Source organism: Atta colombica, unplaced genomic scaffold (assembly GCF_001594045.1).
Source record: "Atta colombica isolate Treedump-2 unplaced genomic scaffold, Acol1.0 scaffold172, whole genome shotgun sequence".
Classification (NCBI taxonomy): Eukaryota; Metazoa; Arthropoda; class Insecta; order Hymenoptera; family Formicidae; genus Atta; species Atta colombica.
Genome location: NW_017259263.1, coordinates 98,753 through 106,340, shown reverse-complemented (window position 1 = coordinate 106,340; position 7,588 = coordinate 98,753). Strand labels below are relative to the sequence as shown.

The 7,588-nt window shown below is 36.5% G+C and overlaps 2 protein-coding genes across 3 annotated transcripts in view; one reads left to right on the top strand and one right to left on the bottom strand.

The window, feature by feature from the left end:
• Positions 1-904: 904 nt before the first annotated feature.
• Positions 905-3,871, bottom strand: LOC108686275 (E3 ubiquitin-protein ligase NRDP1). Of its 2 annotated transcripts, none has more exons than XM_018191497.1 (3): positions 3,746-3,871; positions 1,986-2,591; positions 905-1,899 (listed from the first exon to the last, which is right to left on the bottom strand). In XM_018191497.1, the coding sequence occupies exons 1-3, from the start codon at positions 3,833-3,835 to the stop codon at positions 1,630-1,632; spliced, it is 966 nt and encodes a 321-aa protein (XP_018046986.1). In that variant the 5' UTR covers positions 3,836-3,871; the 3' UTR covers positions 905-1,629. The 2 variants fall into 2 exon arrangements, with proteins under 2 accessions (XP_018046986.1, XP_018046987.1); XM_018191498.1 differs by having other exon boundaries at positions 1,986-2,573.
• Positions 3,872-7,235: 3,364 nt separating this feature from the next.
• Positions 7,236-7,588, top strand: part of LOC108686299 (peptide transporter family 2-like) — a 14,888-nt gene continuing 14,535 nt past the window's right edge. Inside the window, exon 1 of the mRNA XM_018191537.1 lies at positions 7,236-7,325. Coding sequence (XP_018047026.1) covers positions 7,274-7,325 — 52 coding nt within the window. The 5' untranslated portion in view covers positions 7,236-7,273. The remainder of the gene's footprint in view (positions 7,326-7,588) is intronic.

Here is a 7,588-nt window from a genome sequence, read left to right as displayed (position 1 = left end):
CAGCCTGTTCATTGAATTGTCTTACTATAATCTCTAGACATATAATTATGTATACTTCAAATTCACGATATTTATCAGATTACAATTTTTATCAGAAAGTACAAAAAGTGGTACAAAAAAGTTAATACAATTTTCGCTTTTTGGCGAGATAATTTATTTTATCTAACTATTTTATCTAACTTTTTTTCGAAGACTTATTGAAAGTATTATTAGAAGTAACGCAAAACAAACTAGAAGTTTTTCCGAGAAAACGAATTCTAATATTCTAATATTCTTTATCTTTGTATCTACTTCATTACATGATGTTGTTTTGATGATATCATAATATAAAAAATAGAGTAAGATTGGTTATCGTCGAAAAATAATTTTTAATAATCTATCTGTCCTAAATCAATATAATGTAAAATCAGTATCAGTGTAAAATGAGAAGCTATATAAAAAAGCATTTAACGTTACGCGCTTCGCGAATCATATAGATCAATATTGCAATCAAGCTAACACAGCTAATTGTTACAGTAATAATTATTATCACTGTCATAAATTACAATTTATGGAGGGTGCTCTATCTCTTGCTATCAAATAATATTTTGATAGCATTTGAATTCAATCTTTCTTTCAAAAAACAAAATGTGTCATCAATCCAGAGCAACTACACTGTGGCATATTCAATAAAGAATTATAATTTTTACAATTACAGGAAATGCATTTTTATGCAGAGACAGATGATAATAATTACTGCATTTACAATGCATGGAGTAAATTTCCAAGAAGAAAAGAAAGGGAAGTATACATAAGAAAAAAGTTGCAAGAAAAAAAAATCATCAAAATCAGAAATCAATACACGTCAAATGTTTAAAAAAAAATTACACTGTGGTAAATTTGCATCCTAAGATTTCTCGTTTGTGCTTAATTTTCTTCAGTCATTGCTTACACTCTTCTGTCTCTAAAGTATTATAGTAAAACATTCACAAGATCAAGTATCCGTAAATGACCCTGAAATGAACGATAAACGAACCGCCGATGAAAAAATGTACAATTCGATCAATCGACCGGCCAAGAAGGAGAGATGATGGTCGGTCATTTATCACGCGATTTCAGGAAGTTTCTCACCGAAGTGGTATATCACAGTGCAACGATCCAGATACTCGATTGAGTTTTCCTGTGGGAGTTCGATCGAAGTAACCGATAACGGCGAGTCGAACGTCGCGACGAGAAATTTGTTTACCAGTATTATATTGCCGTATCGATTACCATTACAATCCCAATCAACCATGTACATGGCAATTGCGCCTCTAGAATCGCGTATCACAAAGGGCGACATGCGCATCATCGTTTGAGTATACTCTACGGCTTCGATTTATCTTCGGAATTCGCATCAAGGACAATCTTGCATTATTAGGTTTTCAACCGTGAATGCCTGAATATCCCAGTGAAGGAATTTTCCGAGTAAAACTTGGCGATCAGATGATAGTTCTCCAATTAATCCTAACAAAGTTTCAGAACAACTCACATCAGTTCGCATTATGGTCGAGGAAATTCGCTCTCTCCACGTAAGCAACGTGGATATCGGTGTTTCTGGGTCCGTGATGGTGTTTAATTAATCGTATTCATATACGCTGTCCAACAATTCTATTCGATACCATGTGCAAAAATCATCACTAATCCAGGCTCGACCATCATATCCTCCGGCATGTGCATATTATCACAGTGAAGGACCAGCACCGCTTGTTTGCCAGGCACTCTTTTGCACACGTAGTTGTCGTATTGTCGTCGAGAGTTCTGTCTAGTCTCCAGTGAATTAAGACCTGGTGGCCATTTTCTCTCGTGGCAGTTTTCCATTAGCTCGTCAATCACATGAGGTGGACAATTGTACTCTGATAGAGTTCTCTTGATCATTGTCTAAAAATATCAAAAGGACAATTTCAGGATAAATGTACACTCACAAAATAAATTTATCAATTGGTACTTAAATAAATAACTTGCACCTGCAGCAATTCGTCAGGCGTGGAGATCATACCGCCCCATCTGGTAACTCTAGCGCGTGGTAGAGACGCGGACCATCTGACGACGTCGTCTCGTTCCATCTGATCAGCGATTGCACGCATTGCCGGATTTGATACTCTAAGCGCGCGCATAAAGTCTTTCAGAAGATGGATTTCACGTTTATGTTCATTGATTTGCAGCTGCTGTTCATCGAGTTCACGCTTCATATCGCTTAGTTTTTGCTGCTGCGACTGTATCAGATTACGGAGCTCGCGCACGCAGTTGTGATCCTTGAGCTCGTTCTTGGGAATAATCAAGCTGCAACCCTGCTCGCACTGCATTGGTCTCTTCGGATTGTATTCGCACTGCTCGAGATGCATTGCCAGGCAATCTAACTTGACAACCATGTTACAACCATACATAATGTTGTCGCATTTGATACACAAGCGGGCCAATAGGTTTCTCAAGATTCTGGGAACTGCTCTGAGCTGAGTGGATGTGATGGGCGTACGGTCCAGGGGACACGTAGGCTGGCGATTTATCCATTCGTTGATACAGGTGCGGCAAAAGGCATGTTCACACACTGGTGCCTGTAACACATTACTCACCTACCAGTTTTTTTATAAGCTACCACAACTTTATAAAGCAGCAAAATATAAGTACATGCTATTTTTGAAAAAACAAGTCAATATCCTCCGAAAATGAAATGATAAAATATTTTAAGCACAAAAACTATCTAAAATAGTTAGAATATACAACCCTGAACAAAGCGTATCTCAGCAAAATCATACAAATCTGTGCTTATGATGCTGGCAACTTGCCATAGATTTATTTTCAACAATTTTGAATATACTGACATCGTAGCAATATACAGGCAATAATGTGTATATGTTGCCAGTAGTTTAATAGCAAGATAGCTGTTATCTTATGTTGACAGCATTGTATGATACTGCATATTATTATGGCAACATGATGATAGTAGCATGAATTGTAATGATGATTTTAAAGTTATCGGCAAACTGTTGACAAGGCTACTCAAAGTTATCAATATCATAAAGGCATTAAACTACCAATAAATAAGGACTTAGTTGCTGCAATTCTGGTAGCAACATATGTTTAGCAATATATATATATTTAGCAAACAAGATGCCAACAAAAACAGACATTATCTGGATAAGAAACTATTTATGGATAGGATTAAATGAAGATAGAAGAAAATATAGAAGAGACAAGCTTATGTATTTTATACGTAAACATGTAAAGGCAGGCTTAATTTAGAGCAAGTAGTATTCTTCTAGAAGATATATGCTTCGTCAAATTATATATAATAGCATCTAGATTAAAAGCGATAAGTCAAGCTAACCTATATTCGCAGATGCGCAATTTTGTTCGCTCTTATTTCGAGGCAAGCAACGTAGCGGACAAGAACAACGGGAAGCCTCGGAAAATAAAGCAACGCCGGTGACGCGTTGAGATATTATGCATTCGAAAGTTCTTTCTCTTTCTCCCGATGTGTCAAGTCAAAATCTTGTACGTAGCTTCATCGACCTCTCGCTTGCGTCGAGGTGAGATTCTCAGATTAAAACTCGCGAAAATCCGGGCTTCTCCTCGATCTTGTCTCTTGGAAAAATTGAAATATTCCTCTCCTTTCTCGGATTCCACGAAGCTCTTCACACAAAAACGCGCAGAACAAATAATAGAGGTTAGGTGAGATACAGAGTGAGTCGCAGGAAGATTTTCTCAAATCAAACAGACGTCTTACCTGGACAGGGTCTTCAAGAACGCCAGAACATATCGGACAGACGAGCTCCTCGTCTACGTCACCCTGGAAGCGGTTCACATCGAACCCCATCGCTCGCGAGTACGTGTATGTATTCACCTCCTTCTACCTCCCACTACCTCCTCCTGCCACCTCTTCAGTCCTCCTCGCACGATTCGCGAGAATCGCGAGTCTTATGACTCTCTCACGAGTATCGCAACTGTCAGGAACGGATTTAGTTGCGAAGGCACGAGAGATTTTCCGAAATGATCCTAATGACCCAGGGATTGCTTCGCGTTCCGAGTTTTCGTTCGCAAACCACCGTCAGACCTCTTCAAATTTCGCACGCAATTTCAAAACAATTCTGCAAATATATATATATATGAAATATACATTAATGTATGTATCTTATTATTAACTGATTTTGTAAATACATTTATTCTTAAACAATTAAGAATTTTATTATATTTATTACGTATAATAATTTATAATTTAGTATCACAATTATCAAATTATCAAATATATTTATAGTTACTTGGTGATTAATTTTGTTCCTTGAAATATAAATACACGCGTGAGAAATCACGGACAGCGGCGAAGGATTTTAATATATCGGCCACGATTGATTTTCGAATCCACGTGAACGCTCGTTGCGAAAGAGCGCACACTTTTCCGCGCGGCGCGAGTAGAGGGGCATACTCGATTTACTGCGCGTGAAATTGTTAACCGGGAGTTCCGCGAGAAGTCCATTAGACGTCAATGAACGCAAGAAGCGAGGACAGCACTGTGAGAGAAGAAGACTCCTTCGTCTTGAGACTCTCGAGAGACCCAGACTCTCACTACTGCTGGACGGTTTTACCGTTATATCCGCGAGTCCGTCCCGTTCTCGCGCTAAACGGCTCGCTTCCAAAACGCATATAGGTCAAAATTAACCGCCCGCTCCGTTGCTAGAGGAACGATCGAGAAAACGTTCTCTTTGTCATTTTATTATGGGCAGAACTTTCGCTGAATAAATGGACAGAGGGAGAGAAGAGGACCCAAAGTGGTTCTCGACCGCGATGAATAATAAACGGCATTCGCGAGCTGAACGGCGATCGTAGCTGAAGTCAAAAGAGTTAAATAAAAATGTTCATTTAATCGAGCAAAATCAAAATGGAAAGATTACAGACGGTTCGTATCGATGTGGTTCGCCATCAATGCGGCGATTCGATGCGCAGGTGCGCGGCACGCACCTTTGAAAATCGAGTACACCGGACGTCGTGGATGCCTTGACACCTATTTTGAGCGTAACTTTATGCATGTATTGTATTTACCGAGCTGTGATCAACTGTGATATGGCCTAAACATTCGTATATCACGATCGTTAATTTATTCTCTTGATGTAATCCGACTCGATTCTCTCTTCGAGAGGAGAAAAAAATATGTCTTGCTTCTGTTCGCCGTGCTTGTGCTCGGAAAAATACAATTTGCTTGGATTTGATTTAGATAATTGGATCTTATTGGAATGAATATTTATCGAGACGAACGAGAACTCGTGAAAGACTTTCGCCACAACAGCTGTCTGTATGGTGGAATTAATAGGTGAGAGGCTGATATATTGAGTATATTCAGTATCGGATTGCTTCTCGCCTTAATGAAGTGAATTGCAATATTCACAAAATATTGGCATTTAACGATGTATCAAAATATACAGAAATAATTCATAAATCATTCTTACTTCTTTATTTACAATTTTCCTTATGTTCCATTTTTAGGCAGAAAAGGCTAAATCCAATTTGGGTCCTAGCTGAATAGCATTGAGACCTAGCTAGGATTGTAGAGCATAAAAAAAGAATTAAAAAGGTCCACATATGCACAACTTTGTAAAATGAGTCCCTTGCTACAGCTATTCAAAGTTCGCTATGACAATGTACCATATAGGACTAGTTTTATTTGATTTCTCGAATCACCTAGTATCTGAAATATCCATTCTTGATGAAGACAACTAAAACCTTTTTTGTACCCCAAATGTTATGAATAGTTATAAGTGATATATATTAATCGATGAAGAGGAGAGAAAGACATTCAAAATATGAAACAAAAGATGTTAATTGATTTGAAAGAGGCTGCGGTTCAGTATTTTTAACTATAATTTTTAATTGTTTCCATCTCTCGTTTCAATACATTTTCTTTTATGATGACACCAATAGGCATGATATATATGATATTTAAATGTACTAAGTGGAGCTCTTATGGAACTACTAAGCTCTTATTCCAAGAAATCTAGCATTTCGATCTCCAGCCAACAAATGTTTGGCCAACAAAAGGGACTGGTTTTTAAAATATTTTCTACATTGCCCACAGTGGATCTCATCGCGTAGCGATGTAGCTGCTCGAGATGACTCCATATCAAAGATTATCCTGATTGGTACATTCGTCGCTTGTCGATCTCCCCGCCCAAGAATTCCAGGACATCGCCGTTATTACAAGTAAATTCGAATTTCTGTGACATGACAGCATGAATCGCAACCAGGGACAATTAGTCGAATTAATGAACCAAATACATTTTAAATATTACTTCAATGTTTTTGGTACAATCTGTTATCGCCGTCATCGTAAAGAGGTGCCTTGGATGCAAAGAAATTGGATAGTTCTAGCACTCAGGAAACTTCTCCTATAAAGTTGGGCTTATAAAATTTTTAATTCTCTTTTGATGAATGACCTTAAAATTTTAGGCATATTTCAAAATTGTTCATCCGGGACCCAAATTCCCTATAAAACTGGGAATAGTCCTTTTGGAATTGATGTATATTATATAATGTATCTACTTCCAAGGGGAAGCTTTGAAGATATATGAATCATTAAGATCCACTTTGTATACTTTGTATATTTTAATTTATGAAGAAATTTAAGAAACTTTTTAAATATCATCTCGTATTTCATGTAATACTATAATACAAACTTATATTGATAACTTATATTGATAAATTTCCATTAATTATCTCTAGTAAAAAAATTTCGCTGAAATTATTCCATATTTTAGAACATTTCAGCGAAATTACTGAAAATTTACTGAAATTTCAATGAAAGTGAATTTTTCAGCTAAACATATTGAAAAATCATTGAAATTGAACTGAAATTTCTCTAAAATTTTTCTGAAATTTTTCTAAAAATAAATTTCTCACCTAAAAATTGCTGAAATTAAACTAAAAATTTTCTGAAATACTGAAATTTTTGCTGAAAAATGTTCCATAACGTAAAATCATTTTAGCGAAATTTTTCCACCACGGTAATTCTTTCTAAACAAATAATGTTGTTTGAATTATCCAAATGTCAACATTTATGTATTAATTCAGATTCATATGCAGAATCTTGAAATTTTCAGTATCACTTACGATAAAAACCTTGCGTCTTTGTGATCAGATTTTCTTCTAGGCTCAATTGATAGATAAGATGAGTGATAATCTGCACTTGGTATTGCGAACGAAAAGACGAGATCAGTGCCCGAGTTATCACCGTGGAAATAAGCTGAATGGCGCAGAATCGTTGAAAATGAGCACTTCAAGTATAACAAGAAGAAAAAATTCCGAAAATGAGATCCGAGGTAACCCATTTTTAAACAACTATTTATCATTTCTTCATCTTTTCATCACGTGCATATATAAAAAAAAGTCCTTTATGTTACTTCAGATTAAGATCGACGTTGCTCTTATTGTAATACTTTTACATTATTGCGATCATTTCTTCCTCGGCTTTTGTGATTTGACTTTCTCTTATACACTCACTGTTGATTGATTATGCGATCCAAGATATACTGAAGATGAAATGAGAGAGCTTTCCTCTAATAAACTTCTGTTAATCATATTA

What these genes read in the sequence shown, in the direction of transcription:
- LOC108686275 (XM_018191497.1), bottom strand. Translation starts at nt 3,835, where the DNA reads ATGGGGTTCGATGTGAACCGCTTCCAGGGTGACGTAGACGAGGAGCTC. An exon ending in TTCTTGAAGACCCTGTCCAG is followed by an intron (nt 2,592 to 3,745) that starts GTAAGACGTCTG and finishes AAAAACTGGTAG; the next exon opens with GTGAGTAATGTGTTACAGGC. An exon ending in CGCCTGACGAATTGCTGCAG is followed by an intron (nt 1,900 to 1,985) that starts GTGCAAGTTATT and finishes TGATATTTTTAG; the next exon opens with ACAATGATCAAGAGAACTCT.